The sequence below is a fragment of the Neovison vison genome, chromosome 3 (assembly GCF_020171115.1).
Source record: "Neovison vison isolate M4711 chromosome 3, ASM_NN_V1, whole genome shotgun sequence".
NCBI lineage: Eukaryota > Metazoa > Chordata > Mammalia > Carnivora > Mustelidae > Neogale > Neogale vison.
In genome coordinates this window covers 225,837,005-225,856,414 of record NC_058093.1, presented here as the reverse complement: position 1 = coordinate 225,856,414, position 19,410 = coordinate 225,837,005, and the positions used below count along the sequence as shown (strand labels likewise).

Below are 19,410 nucleotides of genomic sequence, written 5' to 3'. Positions count from 1 at the left end.
ACCATAAACTTTACATCAAACATGCAGAAAATGGGGGTGCCTGCGTGGCTCAGTTGGTTAAAGCCTCTGCCTTCGGCTTAGGTCATGATCCCAGGGTCCTGGGATTGAGCCCCGCATTGGGCTCTCTGCTCAGCAGGAAGCCTGCTTCCTCCTCTCTCTCTCTGCCTGCCTCTCTGCCTACTTGTGATCTCTGTCAAATAAGTAAATAAAAATCTTAAGATAAAAATGAACATGCAGAAAATGAAAAGAAAAATTGATGGCCTTCATTTTTTTACTATTTCAGGCCAAGCTTTAATAGTAGGGAAATCTGCTTTATTTGCCTTCCCAGTTACCATTAATTCTGTCCATGGATTCTAGGTTTTTTGCCATCCAGTACTCTTTAACTCCCCTTGTTCTCCCCACCCCCCTGCTTAATTGTGGGTCCCAGAAAATCAGAAATAGCTGATCAGCTTTAGATTATTTATTACCAGGCTCAGTTTATTCATTTGCAGCACAAACCTAAACACTGCTTTTGGTTGCTCATTCTACCTTACTGAATGTTGACTGACAGTTTCTGTTTGGCTTTGTCAAATGGTGATAACTTGAGTACTGCTCTTTGAACCCCAGTGCTGTGTGTGAGTGTGCGTACTGTTGGCTGTCTGGGGTGGAAATCTCTGCTCTGAGTCTGGCTCGCTGTCAGTTGAGTTTTGGTCCCTTTTGCATGGTAGGATGTTCGACAGCGCCATAGATACCTTTCTCACCTGCCGCTCACCTGTGAGTTCAGTATCTGTGAATTGGCTCTGCAGCCTCCTGTGGTCTCTAAGGAAACCCTAGAGATATTTTCAGGTAAGAATGCACCCACTCTGCTTCTTTTCAGAGTGGAGTTCAGGGGTTCTTCTGACTGGAAACCCGGGGTGGGAGGAATTAAGGAGCTCCATCATGAGCCTCCGTACCTCCAGAAACACTCCATCCGTTCATCCAGTTGGCTGTCTCTTTATGTGGCCTTATCTACTAGTCACCTGGGAGGAGTTAATGGCCAGGTTTTCTTCGTTCTACCTCATCACCATCTAACCAACCCACAGATGACATTGAGAAGAGGAAGCGTCAGCGCCAGAAGAAGGCTCGGGAGGAACGCCGCCGGGAGCGCAGGATTGAGATGGAGGAGAACAAGAAACAGGGCAAGTGTAAGTTCAGGAGCTCCCATGGTTGACTAGTAACAGCTGTGCATCATCGGAGAGAGACTCAGTGCTTGGGCCCAGGACCCAGACTGCTTGGTTCACATCTTAGTCCTGCCACATGTTTTCAGCTCTTAAATGTGAATCATGAGGCTACCCCCTTCATAGGCTTATTTGAAAATTAAGTGGGTTAATTCTAGTCAAAGCTCATAGCTCTTAATAAGGGATGAGATTAAATGCATCCTTGGCATAGTGGGTAAAAAAATATGTTCTGGGAAGAGAATTGGAATCTGAATTTGGTGGATAATTATCTCCTGTGCACTCTAGATGGAACATTAATCCCACCTTTGTATTAAAGGGACATCTATACCTAGCGTAGCATGTCTCCCAAGGGGTCTGACAGAGTAGAAACCTTGACAAACGAGGAAGTACATGCAGGAGGTTAGATTTTCATACCAGTAAGTGCAGAGCCTTTTGATCTGCCACTCCAGCGTAAGCTTCATTGCACCCAGGAGAGTAGTGTGACACGAGGGCCTGCTTGTCCTCCAGGAAGCAAAGAACTGAGTCCTCAGCTCAGGAAAGGACTTCACTGTTTTTGACTACATTCAGTATGGTAAACACACAATTTCCTTCTTTGAGGCACCTGGGTGGCTCGGTTAAGTGTCTGCCTTCAGCTTAGTTCATGGTCTTGGGGTCCTGGGATTGAGTCTCACTTCGGGCTCCCTGCTTGGTGGGGAGTCTGCTTCTCCCTCTCCCTCTGCCTCTCTTCCCTGCTCATGTTCTCTCTGTCTCAAATGAATAAATTAAGAAAAATCTTTAAAATTTTTTACTTTCACTTTTTTTACTTCTTAAACTTGGATAACTAGGATAACACTGGGCTTCCAGTGTTATATAGCTCTTTGGCACATTTCCCAAATGTTTGAAAAACTGGTGTTTCAGGAATGAGCTTTTTTTGGTTTGCTTTTTTTTAAATTATGGAAATATTCAGAGACAAGTATATAGAGTAATATGGTTAAGCTGTATGTCTATCACCTGGCTTCAGATAGGAATAGTTAGAACAAAGATTTTATTTATTTATTTATTTTTATTGAAAAATTTTTTAAAAAGATTTATGTATTTCAATAAGAGATTTATATATTTCATGCACGGGAAAGTGGGGCAGGGGAGAGGAAGAGGGAGATAGAGGGGGCAGGGCAGAGGGAGAGAATCCCCAAGCAGACTCTCCCCTATGAGGGGAGAGCCCACAGGGGGTCTTGATCTTAGGACCCACGCGATTAAGACCTGAGCTAAAATCAAGAGTCAGACGGTTAAGCCACTGAACCACCTAGGTGTCCCAAAATTTTGTTTTTAAAGCTGTTTACATCCCTTTTTTTAAAAGACTCTTGGGGGATTCATTCTGACTGTCCTCAACTGTTGGAAAAGATTTGAGGAATATTCTAAATGTGTCTACCATTCTCCTCTTTTCTTTGCAGACCCAGAAGTCCACATTCCCCTAGAGAATCTACAGCAGTTTCCTGCCTTCAATTCCTATACCTGCACCTCTGATTCTGCTTTGGGTCCCACCAGCACCGAGGGCCATGGTGCCCTCTCCCTTTCTCCTCTTAGCAGAAGTCCAGGTTCCCAAGCAGGTAAATGAGTTGGGGTTTAAAGAATAAAGTTGGCCATCAGCCACAGACCTTAAAGCAAAGTCCTGGTATCTGAATGTACAACTCTGACCTACTCAGCATGGTGGGATCTTTAGGTGACTAACATTACTTTGGGTAGTTAATATATTTCTGAGATATGTCAGATTTTACCATTTGATCCACCTTTCGCGTTTGCTGTACTGACTGCTTTGTACCCTGCTGTCTTCTAAAAATGTCAAAACCTCAAGGTAGTTCATAGGGCGGGACAGTTAAACTTAGATTCTTTCCTGTGACCCATCTGTTTTATTTCTAGTTTGTACCTGTGATATAATCCCCTTGTATGCTTAAGCATCTTTGTACATGTCTCTGTTGTAGCATTGGTTATAATGGGGGGGGGAAGCCTATGAAATCTGCTGTTAAGGTAATGGCTGAATTGTAGAGCATTTATACTCTACTGTGAAATACTTTATACCTATTGAAGAGGGGAGTAGCCGTCTTCATGAACTAATGCGTGGACCTTTAAGATGAAAGGACATCGTCAAATAAGACGAAATATGATAGCACTTGTGGGTTTTACTTTTTTTTTCCTTATTTTTTTAAGTAGGCTCCATGCCTGATACGGGGTTTGAACTCATGACCCTGAGATACAGTTGTATACTCTTCCAACTGAGCTAGCCAGGCACCCCACATTTGTGGATTTTAAAAAAAGAACATAAAAACAGCATTTCGTTATGGGTTCATATATCTGAATGTGTAGAAAAATACTGAGATGATTACCTAATCAAACTGGTAATGGTGTTTTACTCTAGGGAGTGAGGTCAGTATTTAGAGGTTGTTCAGAGGCTTTTGCCTTTTAAAAATACAGAGAGAATGTATTAATGTATTATCAAGCTAAACATTTAAGAGTTAATCATAATTTTGTTTCAAAGAGCTATCTTTTCTGATCGTCCTCCTGGATGGTAGTTTTTGATAATTAAAATTTCTTGCCAGCCATTTTAATAAAATGTCCAAAGCAGAATATTTAAAGCTCTTGGTGATTCTCTTGTGATCATTTGCCTGACACTTTGCAGATGAGAAGCGTGAGGCTAAGGCAGGGGCTTAGTGACAGGAATGTGACAGAAACCTGCATTGTGACCATTATGCTCTTTAGTTTGAGAGCTGCTATACAGAGCACCATGGCAGAACGTTGACCACATCATCTGTGATACAAAAATTGTGTTTGTGTATGTGCTTTCATCATATGAGTCTTTCTGAGGAGCGGGCTTTAATGTCCTGAGGAAGAGCAGTTGGATGGTGCTGGGAATGAGTGTACTGAATAGCCCTGGCTGACTGCGGGACGGCCTGCCACCTGGAGAGTGACTAGGCCCTTCCCTCCCAGCAATGATCAGGACAGTGGGTAGACCTGTGGGAATTGCTCACCTCGAGGTCAATAAGGATGGAGAAGACTGTTACGTAGGGCTTATCAAGGAAAAGCTTGGATCTTCTTACTGGATTTTGTTCATGTATGTGTATTTTGGATTCTAATTGAATATTCCCAGGTCAGAGACATCTGGCTGGACCATAAAGGCTGACCTGATTACATTTTATCTTTTCCTTGGAACTTTTTCATTCACATAAAACTAGTCCATAATAGTCCCCAATACCTAGGCCTGGAGAGTCAGCTGCTTTGGAAAGGGTTTTTCTTAGTGTGGGAACAGATTCTGCCATGCTTTCTAGTATTACTGTGAGTACTCAGCTTTTTTCTCCGTGGATCACTAGTGTGAATAGTGGGGCCATGTTCTTGACTTTATAAGAACACGGCAGAGTGGTAATTGGATCAGGTTCGCTTTTAGAGGTGGGGCTGGTAATATCCAGACCTGATTCAGGGTTCATCTTTTCTCTCTTGTTAAGAATAGACTAGCTCTTTGGAGCTTAACTTACATAATCAGGTCTCTGGTTTCCTTTCAGACTTTTTGCTGACCCCTCTGTCACCTACTGCCAGTCAGGGCAGTCCTTCATTCTGCGTTGGGAGTCTGGAAGAAGACTCTCCCTTCCCTTCCTTTGCCCAGGTAAATCTTTTGCTTGTATTGTAAAACAGCCCAAGGATATCTAACATGAACTCTGCTTGTTCTTTCTGGAAATCCTTTCCGTTGGAGGAGGAGACTTACAGGTTCATGTTGCATGAATGGTAATAGTTGTGGAAAACTTTTTTAAGAGGAAATCTATTGGATTTAGTCTCAGATGTTACTGTGTAGACTTACCAAGGAAAGAGACCAAGAGTAGCTGAGGGAGAATCAGAGCTTCAGTTATTTAACAAATCATTAGATACTTGGGTAATGAGCACTGTTGTAGGGGCTGGGGAGACATCAATCAATTTTAGCTGGTCCCTAGTTCTAGGACCTTGGATTTAGGTAGTGTGTATCTGTTACATATAGTAAACCATTCCTCTTCACTTTGGGAAGGGAGAGGTTGTGGTTATCCTATAACTAGCCAGACCAGCTTTCTTAGGCAGGTGGGTTAGAGGAACACTAGCCTAGTGACACTTGTTGTCAGATCTTTTTTTCTCCCCCCAGTAATTGAAGTATTTTTATTTTATGTACAACGAGTTAACATTAAGATAGGTCTCTTGGAGGACCCATTCAAGAAAGTTCACTGAATCCAATTTACTGAAGCCTGTATCCTTCCCATACTGATGGAAACACTGGTGGCACATACATAAGACCCTATTTCCGGATCTCAGACCAAGTGGGTTTGAGCAGACACAGCTTGCTCTCTCAGATGCAACGAGACAAAATGAGTCAGATGACTTTTTTAATCTTTAAAACACAAACCAACACTCAGCATTCCTGCATTGAGATAACTAAGTTCAGATGGATGGATTGCTTGCCAAGCACCCCCATTAGAAGTTAGTATTAACTTTTTGGGGGCTAGTTTGGAATCATTAGCTTAACAGTTCTTTAGAGCAGGTGATAATGGATGTTTCTCACAACAAATGGCAGTGCGTGTTGAGAAATAAGCAGGAATTGGACTTTGGTAAGGAGAGTCCTGAAGTCAAGGAGAAAGAAATAATTGAGAGCAATCCTGAACATTAACTGGTAGGCTTCAGAAGTGATAATTATGCAAGTGGCTCCCAGGAGTTACGTCAAATGCTTAAGTTTGTTGTTGTTGTTGTTTTTAGTTTTCTTTTTTTTTTAAACTAGGTTTTATTGCTTTTGATTTTTTTTTCAGAATTAAATGGTGAACAACTTCAAACTTCAATGTGTTGAAGGAATAGCATAATGAACACTTTTACCTTTCCTCTATCTTCACCAGTTGTTAGCATTTTGCTGTGTTTGCTTTCTCTTTTTATGTTAAAAATCAGTTACAGACCTCATGAATGACAGTTTACCACCAAATATAAGTGGCCCCACAAATGACATTCTTCTTTATAAGCACAGTTGTCATGACCACATCAAAGAAATTCAGCTAATTGAGTATCTCATTGCGTATGTCTCAAGGGTCCTATATTGTTTTCAATCACGTCCAAAGATTGCTCATTGCATGTATCTGTCAAGTCTCTTTAGTGTCCTTTGATCTATAACAGTTTCTCTAGCCTCTCTTTTGTTTTGATTTTCTTCCTACGGCATGGATATTTTTGAAGCATCCAGGCCAGCTGTTGTATATAGAGTCTAGAGTTTGGATTTGTTGGTTTCTTTTTTCTTAAGTGGGTTCAGGTTAAACATTTAAACATTTCTGGCAAGAATAAAACATAGGTGGTAGGTATTTTAATGACCTTTTAAGAGTAAGGTGGTTCAGATGTCTTACTATTTGGACTCTGAACTCCCAGGGACCAAGAGAAAAGATCATCGAAGTGGTACATGATAAAGAAATGTTATTCAGGGAAATCAACCTCTGCAAGTCCAACTCCGTTTGAATAATACTGTACCTCACTTTGGGACACACACTTTAGGACAAGACATGCCTATTTGAATCTTGTGGGGCTTGTCTCCTGGTATTTTTCCAGGAATAAAATTCCCCTTGCTTTGGGCACCTGGGTGGCTCAGCGGGTTAAGCCTCTGCCTTCTGCTCAGGTCATGATCTCAGGGTCCTGGGATTGAGGCCCACATTAAGCTCTTGTGACCTCTGTCAAATAAATAAATAAAAGCTTAAAAAAAAACACCCCAAATTCCCCCTGCTTTGAGCATAGCATGTGTTGCAGATGGGACTCACACTGGCCCTTGATAATTAAGAAACTGGCCTTGGCCAGACAAGATGAAAGAGTTCCTCATTCAGGGGCAGGAGGAATTGTTCTGATTTTACTGTACATGGAGGCTGGATCTAAAATTTTATAATTAAGGAGCTGTTGGAAAAGCAAAGACTGAAGGGTAATTAAGGCTGTTGTGGCAGTTGCAGGATAAAGTTAAATTTATTAAACTGGTTTTCTTGGCCTTTAGTAACTGGAATTCGATAGCCAGGTGGTTCATTTTGAAATTGAAGGGTACTGCACACTGCTTATTCCAGGAGGTTTATGTTTTTAGGAGTCCCAAGAAGAGCAGGAAAACTTACCAGAACAAGAGAATCACATAAAAGTCAGGATTGTCAACTTGAGAGTCTGAGTAAGAACCTATTGTGCTGTCATGCACTATTCTTCAACCTTTTTCTAAGGAATAAAACAGGCTTTGGTCTTCCACCTTGGGAATTCCACTGCTAGTTCTGCTGGTCAGGTTATAGAGAACATGACCAAAATAGTGCATTGAGGAAAGAAGTATCTGGAAAATCCTTTTTTCCCAAAGGTGATAGTTCTTTGACCTTCTAGCTAGTTAGTGTCGAGACAAAGTCTAGAAGAGAAATTGGACTGGTTACTTAAAATCTTTTCTCTCCTCTTTCCCTCTTGGCAGATGCTGAGGGTTGGAAAAGCAAAAGCAGATGTGTGGCCCAAAACTACTCCCAAAAAAGGTGAGAATGACCTTCTGGTGGAGGGGAATTTGGTCCCTTTCGGAAAGTCAAAGTCTCTAGAATCCTCTCTAAAATTCTAACACTGGTATTTTATAGATGAAAACAGCTTAGTTCCTCCTGCTCCTGTGGACAGTGATGGGGAGAGTGATAACTCAGACCGTGTTCCTGTGCCCAGTTTCCAAAACTCCTTCAGCCAAGCTATTGAAGCTGCCTTCATGAAACTGGACACACCAGCTTCTTCAGATCCCCTCTCTGGTAAAGGCAAAGAAATGTGTGCTCAGTACAGGGCTGTCATTCCCGCCTACATCTAGTGGTGGACATCACTGATTAGGCTCTTTCCTCTGAGCCTGTAGGGTCACATGCTAGTGTCCGCTAACAGTCCCTTCCGTAGGGAGGGGTAGGACCTTTTCGCCACCCCACATAAATTCTTGAGGCCTGGATGTGAAATTCTGAGAAGGTCTTTATTTTTTCCCTTCTAAGACATAGTGGAGAGGAGATTTTAGAATCCTGTTTGGTAGAGGGTGGCTAATAGTTGGAGAAGTCAGGCTTGAAGGCCACACCACTCTGGCTATTCAGTGAGACAAGAACGTTAGCATTTAGCGTGTGTCTTCTCTGTGCTTAGCATTGTGCTCATTTTAGTCTCCTGACAACTATATTAAATGGGTAGAACTGTCACAGGTAGAGCAGATAAAGAAATGGGTCTAGGGACGTAAAGGGACTTGCCCAGACAAATAGTGCAGCATGCGGGGACTGGTGTCCAGATCCAGGCAGTCCTCACTCTAGAACCTTCGCTGCCGCTCTGGACTCTCAGGAGTGAAAACTGGCTGTAATTGTCACTAAGCTGGAGGCAAGGAGATAACGTTCAAAGCTAAGCTCTTTCTTGTTTCCATTTAGAAGACAAAGGTGGAAAGAAAAGGAAAAAACAGAAACAAAAGCTCCTGTTCAGCACTTCAGTCGTCCACACCAAGTGACACTACTGGCCCGGTTACCTTCTCCATCTGGTTTACCTTCTTCTGTGCTTCTGTTTTGCTGCTGTAATTTTTAAGTATTTGAGTTTGAACAGATTAGCTCTTGGGGGGAGGGGGTTTCCACAGCGTGAGGGGGAACCAAGAAAATTTTAAATACAGTGTATTTTCCAGCTTCCCGTCTTTACACCAAAATAAAGTATTGACACTCTCAAGAGATCTCTTCCTGCCTAGATTTTTAGTTTGTTACCAGGGTTATTCTTTTGGACCTATGTATAATTGGTTTTTCTCAACCCAAGTAAGTTTGAGTCCCTTCACCACCCCTTGGAGCAGCCCACAGCCCACTGCTCTGCTGACATGTCAGGGGGTCACGGTTTCAACACACCACTCAGCATGTCTCTTGAAAATAGAGCCTTTCCTGTCTAGTTTTCCTCTTGTTAAAGAAACAGAGGATGGGAATAAAATGGATTTAGGACACCCAGCTTGAACTGCAGTTTTTCTTCTGAGAAATGGCCAGGATGCAGCTGCTTACCTAGGTGCTAGAGGGTTTTACAACTTGTATGTGGCTCATTTGGCAGGGAAAGCTGAAATTGTCACTAAAGCAGCCCTGGAACCTGCCAACTGTTAGATGAAGCTTATTTTGAGTGACAGTGGCCTGAGTTGTAGGAGCAGAGGAATCTGGCACAGCTGGAGGCAGAGCTGAACAGGTTTGAAAGCAGTGGTGGTGCGCACTGCCTCCCTGTTGTCTAGAGCAGTCTGTGCCTTGGTTGGAGTGGAATTTGAGTGATGTGAATTATTTTTCTGCTTAATAAAGTGACCTCTAGGTATAATAGAATGTGAAAGCAAATAGTCGCAATAAATCACCCGCACAAGCAATGTGAGCTTTCTGGGTTTTTAAAGTTCATTACAGGTTAGCTAGACACACTTCTTAAATAGGGTAAAGTTAAAAAAAAAAAATATATAGGGTAAAGTAACAGCTACTGTGAGCTTGAATAGTCTGGTGTCACAGGGTCTCGGTGTCTTTCCTAATGTCAGGACTAAGGGGTTCTTGAGTTGGGCTTAGCTTTACCTGTCATTCTTCTTTTTTTTTTTCTTGAGATTTTTTCTTTATTTATCTGACAGAGATCACAAGTAGGCAGAGAGGCAGGCAGAGAGAGAGAGGAGGAAGCAGGCTCCCTGCTGAGCAGAGAGCCCGATGTGGGGCTCCATCCCAGGACCCTGGGATCATGACCTGAGCCGAAGGCAGAGGCTTAACTCACTGAGCCACCCAGGCGCCCCTTTACCTGTCATTCTTAAAGAGGTTCATAAATCCTGGGACAGGAACCGCTCTGGGTGCATGAGCGTGTTTCAGCCCTGAAGATAAGGGGACATGTTGAAGCAAACATTACAGATCTTTCTGTTAAATGTGTAAGGGACTTTGAATAACATGTTTTATTATACAAGATAACATCCTAGAAATATCATTGGTAAGTAGTGGATCCAAACCCTCCTAACCTCTGTGAGTGAGGAAGTGTTACTTGGTTTCAGGTGGCCCAGCAGGGGTGAGACAACAGGGAAGGGCAAACTGCAGAGAACTACTAGAAGTTGGCAGCTGCTGCTTGGCCTTGTAATGTCAGGCAGGGCCAGGTTTTGTCACACACCTCCCCCCACCCCCATCACCCTTTCTGGTAAGAAAAATGCAAGAACCATGTTTGTTATCCTGTTACCTGATTAAGGATTGGTAAGGAATCTGGTATTTTTAAGGTCAGTATGGGTCAGTATGGAAACCAGCTATAGATTTGTGCCAGTTTAGCTGCCATGTCTCACTAACACTTTTACTCTAAATAACCTGGACTGCTTAGGGTTCATCCACAAGACCTCAAGTGGTAGGCTATACATCTAGCATCACAGGGAACCAGTCTTCCCACTGAGGCCAGGGATAGCGGGGGAAGGAGACCTCCCAGCCAAAGTTTTTTTTTTTTTTTTTTTTTTTTAAGATTTTATTTATTTATTTGACAAAGATCACAAGTAGGCAGAGAGGCAGGCAGAGAGGAGGAAGTAGGCTCCCTGCTGAGCAGAGAACCCGATGCAGGGCTCGATACCAGGATCCTGGGATCATGACCTAAGCTGAATGCAGATGCTTTAACCCACTGAGTCTCCCAGGTGCCCCCAAAATGAAACTTAAGTATAATAAAAGGCTGCTATAGAAGTGAGTGTATTTATTTTTTAAATTTTATTTGAAACATGGCAGGAGATGGAGAGAGGGAAGAGAGAAAATCCAAAGGACTCCATGCTGAGCACAAAGCCCAACTTGGGGCTCAGTCCCACAATCGTGAGATCATGACCTGAGCCAAAACCAAGAGTCGGAACCTTAACCGACTGAGCCCTGGTGCCCTGCCAAGTACATTTATTAAACCTACTCAGCCAGGCAATTAGACATAGATATGTCTGTAACTGCTGGGGGTTCACCCCCTACAGGACCACTTAACCCGGCAGCGCTAGGTAAAGGTGACTTCAGTTTAAGTGAACAAGTCCTCTACTTTGAGCTGATACCTTGGCCTCTGGTGAGCAGTCATCCACTTTGGCAAAATTGTAGCAGATGCTGCTGCCTCCCAGAATGTCCTGTTCCAACAACTGGGCCCTGAATCTCGGGCCCAGCACAGCCTGCAGAGGTTCACTCCATTGCTTCAGCAGCCTCCTCCTCACCACTCTCCGAAAACTCCTCATCTGACCTCTCCTCTAGTAAACAGCTTCTGGTGACAGACTTCTGGATAGCTTGTCGTTCTCCTGGAAAGGCAGGCAGAGCAGGGATAAAAGAGGTCTTTGGGAGTCCCCTCTTTTCAGCCAGGCTAGTTACTGCTCAGTGGGCACTGGCTAACGTTGCTTACCTTCGTCGGTGCAGCTCTGCAATAAGATCAACAGCTGTCTCCTGTTGTAATGAATCAGGAACTTCTGGCATGTTCTAATTGTACCTGGCACATGAAAGAACTCTATGGTCAACAGCTCATGAAAGGGGTCTGTCTCAAAGACTTTGACCTGGGTGAAAGCCTCTTGTTCTTGGCAGGAGAGCAGGAAGACCTACCTGCCTGTCAAGACTGAACCCTGGACCTGTTACTATTGAAAATCAGCGGCCATACCACATGCACCCCTACCTCCCACGTGTAAGGTGTTGAGGAAACACGGGTAACGGTGTCCTTTGTTCTCCAAGTATGTGATGAAAGGAAGAGCTGAGCACACGAGGTGGTAGAATTCCTTCCTGCATCGAAGTAGCACTACTCCAGTATAGGCATTGAGGTATCGCACTACAGCAGGGGAAAAAAAAAATACTTTGGGAAACTCTGGATTCATTTAAAAATCTTAGAGTAACTGAGCTTCTACTATGTGCCAGGCAGTGGCACCTGGGATGCATCAGTGAGTAAAAACAAATTTCTGAAGGAAAAAAACCCTTAGGACACACATTTATTTATGAAAAAGGGATAAACCGCACCAGGGCTTTGCACACCAATCAGAATGAATTTAGAATTTTAAATGCTCTTCTAATTCACTGATTAGCTGATAAGTGGGGCTGGGACTGGCAGAGATCCATCTTCCTCAGGGGAAATCTTGGCTAAAAAAGTTTTTTATTTTTTTAAGATTTTGTTTGACAGCACAAGCAGGGGGAATGGCAGGGAGAGGGAGAAGCAGGTTCCCTGCTCAAGGAGAGCAGGGAACCTGATGGGGGCTTGATCCCAGGACTGTGGGATCAAGATCCGAGCCAAAGGCAGATGCTTAGGTGACTGAGCCACCTAGGTGCCCCCTGAAAAACAAGTTCTATTGCAACTGGATTCTGTAGGTCTTTTAGAGGTTGCGAATGACCCAATGTAAATAAACTGGGCCTATGTGCATGAATTCTCCGGTATTCAGTTTTAAGCAAAGGTTAAAACATGTAATGAATTTAAATATTAAATAGCGTGGCTGGGGAGTTTGGGTGGCACAGTCGGTTAAACCTCTGCCTTCAGCTCAGGTCTTTATACCAGGATCTTGGAATGGAGCCTGCTCCTCCCACTCCTCCCTGCTCCTGCCCTCTCTCGCTATTTGTCTCCAATAAATACTTTATAATCGTTAAAATAAAATAAAGCACTTAAAACAGCGTCCTTGTCAGAAGAATCCCCCCTCTCATCTACATACGATGGTGGGTTCTGTATTTCATCTGCTGTATTAAGGGGTTTCTTTAAAGGTAATTTTGACAATTTTACCCCCATGGGATGTCAATGTAACCAAGTAACTTAACTCGGAACTATACCCGTCCTGCCCCCATTTAATTCATTATCTTGCTCAATCACAATCCCAGTATACACACGTGAAATTGATAAAGCCGATTCTTTCTCAATGTGCCACCGCCTTCTGCTTTTAGCTCTCCGCCTAACCTCGAACTCACGCAGACTCGGGCTCAGACTCCGATTGGCCTCAAGAGGACATACTGTACAGTGAGGAGTGTGTATCGGGTTTGGAAGCTCCTGCCGTGTCCCGTACTCTTTCTTTCTCCCTCTTCCGGCCCCCGTTCCCTCCCAATCCCGCCGTTCGCCTAGTTCCGCAGCACTCTCGTACCTGCGAAGCCGATGGAGCAGGAGGCTGCGCCGAAAGTCCCGTGCACGCGGGCGATCGTGTCCCGTATGAGGCCGCCCAGCACTCGGTCCTCCAGACTCAGGCGGCAACGGGGGTCATCAGAAACCACCTCGCACAGCAGGTACCTGCGGCGGGCAGCAGAAAAGTGAGCGCGCAGCCAAGGCTACGGGGGACCCGGTACGGGAGCAGATGTTGGGCAGGCAGGGGGCCTTTACCTGTGCTTAAACCGCACCATGGCGGCCTCCGCGCGCCGCGGCCCACCTCCCAAACCGGATATGTGCGGTTTTGCTGGTGGCCAATGGGAAATTACCCTCCGCAGTCTTGCAACCAGTCAGAGAGGAAGCAGGGTAAGAAGGAGGGGCTAGAGGGTTGGGAGGCAGATCCCTGTGCCAGTCTCCCTTAAGCCCTACCTCCCTCTACGTTTGTAGAGCGCATGCGTCCTGCTGACCGCCTTGCTGAGTTAGGTGTTTGGGAGTGGGGTTCCGCGATCTAAGGACGTGTGTTTGTGATGGGTGTTTCTGCAGCATGCCGGAGTTTGCAGTTCTTTGCAGGTGCATCCGCTGCATTTGGGGCTCTCGGGATATGTACTCTCTTACCTTGCAGTCAAGTACTGTATGCGATTATATTCGCTCCCTAAGCTATACGGCGGGACTTTTGAGGGCGAGACCCTGCATTTACACGCCCGGGATTGAAACGGGAAATCGGGCCCTTAGTTTCAGGTTGGAGATCGGTTTAATTTTTTCGTACAGCCAAATATATTATTACTATTTGGGTCTTTCAACAATCTTATGGAAACCGGAGTATTGCCTCGGCTTTTGTTGGCAAAAACAATCCGTGATTGTTATATTTTACTTTTTTTTTTTTTTTTAAATAGAAAAGTACAAAGAAGGAAATAAAAATAATCTCAACACCGAGAGAAACTAATTTATCATGTAGTGTCTTTACTTCCTTTTCTTTCCCCTTGTGCCATAGGGCCTCAAAGTGAAGTCCAGGGACCGCTGGGTTTTCTGAGATTCTTTCCAGGTTTCTCTAATGTCAAATAACTTCCATTCTAATACTAAGATGTTATTTGCCTTTTTCATTTTCTCAGAGTGGACAGTTTTCCGGAGACTATGTGACATGTGCTGATATTATCACTGATGGCTGATGGGATTTTGCATTGTGTCCTAAACACTTAGTTTTGTTATATTTACTTGGAATCTTTGCATTTCTCAGTTTTAATATCCATGATAAGTATCAATATATCCTATAAAAACAAAAGCTCTTTGGGATCCTCAATAATTTAAGCACATAAAGGGGTCCTGAGATAAAAATCTTAGAACTGCTGCCCCGTGTTAAATTACATCTTTCTTTTTTTTTTTCCTTATTAAGAATAGGATCAAACTGCTTAGCACTTTCTTTTGCTTGAGTATCCTTTTTTTTTTAACAACTGAATTATTGAGGTGTACTATGCATAAAGTACCTATTAAGTGTAAGGCTCAGTGAATTTTTACATATGTGTAGACTCTTGTAACTACCACCCAGATTAAGAGGGAGCATTTCCACACTCAAGAATGTTCCTTGCTTTCTTCCCAGTCAAAACCTTCCTAGAAGTGGCCTCTGTTTTGACCTTTATCAAGATAAGATCAGGTTTGCCTGTTCTTGAACTTTATTTATTTTAAAATATATTTTTAAAAATATTTTATTTATTTGACAGAGAAACATCAAGAGAGGGAACACAAGCAGGGGGTGTGGGAGAGGGAGAAGCAGGCTTCCAGCGGAGCCGGGAGCCTTATGCGGGTCACGATCCCAGGACCCTCGAATCGTGACCTGAGCCCAAGGCAGACGTTTAATGGCTGAGCCACACAGGTACCCCTTAAAGATTTTATTTTAAGATATTATTTTTAAAAATTTATTTGAGAAAGAGAGTGGGAGAGAGCACAAACAGGGAAGAGGGGCAGAGGGAGAGGAAGAAGCAGACTCTCCACTGAGCAGGGAGCCCTGTTTGGGGCTGGGTTCCATCCTAGAACCCTGGAATCATGACCTGAGCTGAAGGCAGCCCCTTACCTAACTGAGCTACCCAGGCACCCCTGGTTTTGAACTTTTTATAAAAATCCAACAATATGTTTCTGTGTGTGTGTATGTGTGTGTCTCCTTTTACTCATAATAACGCTGTAAGATTCATTCTTGTTTGTGTTTTCATGCCAACCATTCTGCAATGTTATTTTTCAGCTGCACAGTATTGAACTGTTTGGATATAACACTGCTAAATTAGTCAATGTTCCCATGATAGACATTCAGATTAATTCCAAACTTTTTGTTATACCCAGCACGCAGGTGCACAGGTTTGTAACTTGATCTATTTTTTTTTCTTCAAGATTTTATCCATTTATTTGACAGAGAGATCACAAGTAGGCAGAGGTGGGCAGAGAAAGAGGGGGAAGCAGTCTCCCCAATGAGCAGAGAGCCCGATGGGGCAGATCCTAAGACCCTGAGACCATGACCCGAGCACAAGGCAGAGGCCTAACCCACTGAGCCACCCAGGTGCCCCTGTAACTTGATCTTTATATCCATCCCTACTTGTGGAAGTGTGGAATTGGCTGGCCCTGTGAGGTCCATGAAGGGAGGCCAAGTATTTGCAAAATCTGGAACGAATCCTCAATTTTCCATCTCTCAGTTCTTTGCCACCTTAAAGAAGGGATGCTGAGGAAGGAAGGGGAGAGGGGGAGGCGGGGTGGCGGGAAGGCAGTGGCTCTGCTGAGAGACCTGTGTCTACGCTGTTCCTCCTTAACCTAAAACCACCTGTTTAACCAAAACGGTCTCGCCAGTGTCCCCCCCGCCTTGGCCAGAAGGGGGCGTCAGACGCCCGTTGTGCGCGGAGAAGATCCCGAGCCTCAGAGCACCCCTTCCTCCGCCTCGCGTCCCTAAAATAACTCCAACACTTCTTAGCTTTCAAGTCACTTAATCCCAACACCGCGTCCATTTTATTGATGTAGTTGGGGTTCCGACCAAAGTCACATCCAGAAAGGAGCTGGATTAGAATTCGAACCCAGGGCCTTCCGGCTCGGGTCCTTACTGTCGCCAACGCGGCTGCTGCCTTGTGCACGGTTTTGCCTGTCCCTTCTCTGTTTCCCAGCCACTTGCCGCCGAGGTTAATTCACGTCCCCAGACCTGAGTTTCCTCAGCTGTGCAACAGAATGACGGTGGCTCCGCGCTCACGAGTGAATAGGGGATAAACGAGATAGCGGGGGCGAAACGCCTGGCTCGGGGAGTGTAGAGTACACACCGTTTGTGTGAATGATCTGCTCCTCCCTCCCGCCCCGCCCCCCGCCCCGGGCGTAGCCCCGGGAGCAAACACTCGGGGCCCGGCTCCCCCGCGGGCCACACGGGGGGTCCAGACACCCGCGGTGGCCCGGCGGCCCGGGCGGCGGCGTGGGCGGCGCAGCCCGCTCCCCGCGGTAATTAGCCCATGTAGGCTCCGGCTCCGCCAGCCGCTAATTACACGTCTCCTAATGAGGCCGGCGGCTGTTTGCAATCACCCGGGTCCCCGCCGCGCGGCGCGGGAGGCCGCGGGGGGACCCGCCCGTGGAGGCGTGGACGCGCTGGGCGGCGACGCGCCTGTGCCTCTGCGGTGCGGGTTCCCGGGATGCGGGTGCGGGGAGGGACGCTGCACGGCAGTCGCTCCTCCAACCTCTCCCACTGCGCCCGTGTTGCCCTCACCTTACAGTGAGCAAGGCAGCTGAGGCTCGGACTCACAGGCACAAAACTCAGGCTGGGATAGGTTAATCGTGATCTGACTCCGAAGTTGGGCACGTCTATGATTGAACTTCTTCCTGGATGGGTGGGGGTACTTGCTGCTGTTACTCCTGGGACTTCTCTGAAAGGGTAGATCCCAGATCAGATCAAGGACGGGAAGGTGGGGTTGCTTGGGAAACTTCCTTCCAGTGCCTCTCTCTCACCCGGGAGTTCCCATTTGCCATTTGGGATCAGACACAAAATGGAACACTAGCTTGGGCAAGGCCTCTAAAACTTACTTGGCAACCTAAGTCACACATCCCGTTTTCCAGACTGGGACATTTGGAACGTTCCCTAGGACATGGTTGGGGCAACTGCTAAATCGCTCTCTTCAGATGGGGCTGGGGAGCTACCACCGTGTACCTTGTCCCCAGGCCTTTCTCGGGTAGTGTCCCCAGTAGCTGCCTTTTTTCTTCATCTGTATCTTCAGGGCTTCCATGTATTAGACTGTCTGTGCTGGGCACTGTGTAAGCACTTCGTGTTTGATTTCATTCAGGACAACCCCTGGAGAGTAGGTCCCATTCTTCTGAGAGGTCAGGGAGCAAATGACTTGCCCAAGGTCACACAGTAATTTCAGCAGACAAAAGACCTTTTCTGTCTTCCCCCCACACCTGTGCTCTTAACCCCTTGCTCTCTACCTAGGTCTGGGACCTAGATGGATGTTGGGAGAAGGCGAACCCGACTATTGGGGTGTCATTCTGAGTTGACCTGGGCATCCGCGGGTTCCTACCAGGGTGAGGATGCTGCCATGGTGGATGGTGGTAAAGGAAAATTGTATCGCTTCAACATTTTGTTAAGCAGCTGCTATCATTAGGGGCTCCTGCCGCTCTAATCCAATCAACCAGTTCCCTGTAAAACCTTTATGGGAACAATCTGTATAAAATTCAACTCTCCATCTGCTTGGCCTGGAGCTTAGGGAGCTGCTGCGTCCTTCAGGTTTGGGCGTGGGGGGGGGGCAGGCAGACATGGCCCTCTCTGGGCCTCAGAGACAGAACACTGCATCACACTCCTCCCTCGTCCATCCTCACTGCCTTGTGGACCTCTTTCCCCTGCCCTGCCTGCTGCGAGGGTTCACTCATCCAAAAATTAATTGAAATTACAAGGGCACTACGGTTTGACCCAGCAATTTCTCCGCCAGGAATTTATCCCATGGAGATTCTTGCACTTGTGCCAAATGACAGGTGAGTGAGGATGTGTCTTGCAGTATTGTTTCTCATAGCACAAGGCCATCTTGATATCTGTCGGAAAGGATCCGCTGTATGTGAGTCTTTATCGGACAGCTGTGGGCCAGAGAATGTTCTAAACACTTTACATGGATTGACTCATTTAACCCTCATAGCTACCTTTACATGAGATATTTTAATTTCAGTAACTCATTGACAGGTGAGGACACGGAGGTCCAGAGGGAACCAGTAACTGGACCAAGCTTCACATAGAGAGTAAGCAGCCGTACCTGGCAGCCCAGATTCTAAATCCCTATGCGACTATAACTTCTCTGTCTTCGAGTGCATGGAGAATTTCCAAAAAGTGACCCAAAAGCAACTGATGGAAGGTGCCTCTGGGGAGAAGAATTGAAGGCCTGCAGTAGGAGGGGAACTCCCTTTTTTTGGGTTCCCTTTTGTACCATACTGTTTTACCAGGTGCCAGTGTTGGTTTCATGATTTAGAGGAGTCTCTGAGTCCCCAAAGCGTGTTATTGCTAACCCTTACCTCAACCCTGGGAGTGGGTAGTATCATCTGCATTTGGTAGGCGAGGAAGTCAAACTCGCTGCATGGGCTGGCCAGCGGCATGACTGGGAATGACAAGGGGGCTTGACTCTCAAGCCAGTGCTCATTCCCCTAATTTATATTAGCCCCCTGGGCTTGCACGTTTCAGAGGGAAGAAAAGCAAGGTTCAGAGCGTTAAAAGCATGGACTCTGGGGCCAGCTTGCCTGTGCTCAAGTCCCGACTCAGCCACTCACCATCTGTGTGACCTTGAGCGAGTCATTCACCCTCTCTGAAGCTCAGAGAAGTTTTCCTCTCTGTGAGGATTAAATGACTTACCTCCATGTCAAGTGCTTGGAACAGGGCCTGTCTCCTCACAGGCTCTCAAGAAATGTGAGGTATTTTTGTATCATTGCCCCGAACACTGTCTCCCACGGTTTCAAGCTCAGAGCCGTCCTCCTTGCAGCTGGTGTGTCCAGCTGTGGCTGCTCTGGTCCTTTCCGGAAAGGGCCAGGCCCAGCTGCCCTGTGCTCCAGCCTCTAGCAGAAGTCCTTGGGAATTGGTTTTCCCAGATTATCCCCTTGTGGTGGCCGTGATCAGAACTGATCACTTGTCGCCAAGAGCTGGAAGAAGGGGCAAAGCCGCAGGGCTGGTGTGGCCCAGATCCAGGGTGAGGCAGCGACGGGCGGC

At 45.8% G+C, this 19,410-nt stretch overlaps 2 protein-coding genes across 4 annotated transcripts in view; one reads left to right on the top strand and one right to left on the bottom strand.

Annotated features, from left to right (window-relative positions):
• Positions 1 to 8,873, top strand: part of RNF10 (ring finger protein 10) — a 41,201-nt gene extending 32,328 nt beyond the window's left edge. Inside the window, exons 11-17 of the mRNA XM_044244139.1 lie at positions 708 to 825; positions 1,062 to 1,163; positions 2,627 to 2,782; positions 4,727 to 4,827; positions 7,636 to 7,693; positions 7,790 to 7,948; positions 8,588 to 8,873. Of these exons, the coding sequence (XP_044100074.1) occupies positions 708 to 825; positions 1,062 to 1,163; positions 2,627 to 2,782; positions 4,727 to 4,827; positions 7,636 to 7,693; positions 7,790 to 7,948; positions 8,588 to 8,664 (771 nt within the window). The 3' untranslated portion in view covers positions 8,665 to 8,873. The remainder of the gene's footprint in view (positions 1 to 707; positions 826 to 1,061; positions 1,164 to 2,626; positions 2,783 to 4,726; positions 4,828 to 7,635; positions 7,694 to 7,789; positions 7,949 to 8,587) is intronic.
• Positions 8,874 to 10,966: 2,093 nt separating this feature from the next.
• Positions 10,967 to 13,522, bottom strand: POP5 (POP5 homolog, ribonuclease P/MRP subunit). Of its 3 annotated transcripts, XM_044241097.1 has the most exons (6): positions 13,458 to 13,522; positions 13,225 to 13,367; positions 12,977 to 13,096; positions 11,790 to 11,939; positions 11,526 to 11,609; positions 10,967 to 11,424 (listed from the first exon to the last, which is right to left on the bottom strand). In XM_044241097.1, exons 1-6 carry the CDS (start codon positions 13,475 to 13,477, stop codon positions 11,312 to 11,314), a joined length of 630 nt encoding a protein of 209 aa, XP_044097032.1. In that variant the 5' UTR covers positions 13,478 to 13,522; the 3' UTR covers positions 10,967 to 11,311. The 3 variants fall into 3 exon arrangements, with proteins under 3 accessions (XP_044097032.1, XP_044097033.1, XP_044097034.1); XM_044241098.1 differs by lacking the exon at positions 12,977 to 13,096 and having other exon boundaries at positions 10,968 to 11,424; XM_044241099.1 differs by lacking the exons at positions 11,790 to 11,939; positions 12,977 to 13,096 and having other exon boundaries at positions 10,968 to 11,424.
• Positions 13,523 to 19,410: the final 5,888 nt, after the last annotated feature.